Below are 1,089 nucleotides of genomic sequence, written 5' to 3'. Positions count from 1 at the left end.
CACCTGCACATCCCCCTTGAGGTCAAGCCCAAACTGTGCAGGGCCAGCCTGAATGGTGACTTTACTTGAATGCCCATCGACCCAACGGGTGAATGACACAACGCGGGGGGGATTTTCAGGCTGTTCCTGCTGAAGTTTGCTTAGCTCAATCATCTCCTGCATGAACAGCAGCCCTTCCTCTGCATCATCAGATGACTTAGCCTGTGGAGGAAGAGGGAAGAGAAGCACAACATGCTTTGCAAAGTAAAGAGAGGCATGCATTTCATCTCATGTGAATGTTTCCAAAAAAACAAATAGCATTATAAAAACATAAACTTGACCAGAAAATTTCTCTCATTATTTACATTTGAGGAAGTGTGCAGCAGCTGCACACGACCATCGGGCAGCGCCATAATGGTAATGCCCATGTCCCTGAGGAGCCCCATGTGTCGGCTATTCCCTGCCTGGAACTCGGAGGCACGTAGTTTTCTCTTGATGGTCTTTCGGGAAGGACAGACATTGTTGACAAAGTTCTTGAGTGGGCGCCTTATAGTCTCTGCAAACTCATGGCGTCCAGGGAAGAGGTAGTGGGCATTAGGGCATGACCTTGCATACTCAACGTCACTGTCCTGTGCAGTGTCTTGGATGTCAGGACCCTGAGAAAAAAACAGAAAATCAGTATTAACATATGTGCCAAATAACAGAAATTACTATCTACACTATTCTTAAAAATATATACATTTATGTTACAACTTCCATGAAAGCAATAGAAGCCCAGAAACTCACCGGAACAACAGTGAGGTTTGAAAGCCGTGCCAGAGAAAGGGGCAACAGATGAGCTTCTGTGGTGAAGATGAACTGGTCCAGGTCAATAATCAGGTCACTCGGCTTGGCAAATAATAGGTACAGGTACTTGAAGGTTTCAGCCAACACAAACGAGTCCATCCTGTCAGGTGGAAGAAATCACTGCTTCATCATAGGTATTAAAGGTCAACCATCTGGATATACTAAAATACAACCTTGAAAAGCATTTAAAAACAAAGCTAACTTGTGTGCTTTCCATGTTGTAACCAAAATATTTACAAATAAGGTTAAAGAATACACTCAAAA

The 1,089-nt window shown here is 43.8% G+C and overlaps 1 protein-coding gene across 1 annotated transcript in view; it reads right to left on the bottom strand.

Annotated features, from left to right (window-relative positions):
* The window catches only part of LOC119592191 (ER degradation-enhancing alpha-mannosidase-like protein 3), a gene marked incomplete in the record, with an annotated part of 16,637 nt that overhangs the window by 5,956 nt on the left and 9,592 nt on the right, over positions 1-1,089 (bottom strand). Inside the window, 3 exon segments of the mRNA XM_037941023.1 lie at positions 4-201; positions 345-635; positions 766-925. Coding sequence (XP_037796951.1) covers positions 4-201; positions 345-635; positions 766-925 — 649 coding nt within the window.

This window comes from Penaeus monodon, chromosome 29 (genome assembly GCF_015228065.2).
Source record: "Penaeus monodon isolate SGIC_2016 chromosome 29, NSTDA_Pmon_1, whole genome shotgun sequence".
Classification (NCBI taxonomy): Eukaryota; Metazoa; Arthropoda; class Malacostraca; order Decapoda; family Penaeidae; genus Penaeus; species Penaeus monodon.
This window is presented reverse-complemented; position numbering and strand designations above follow the sequence as displayed.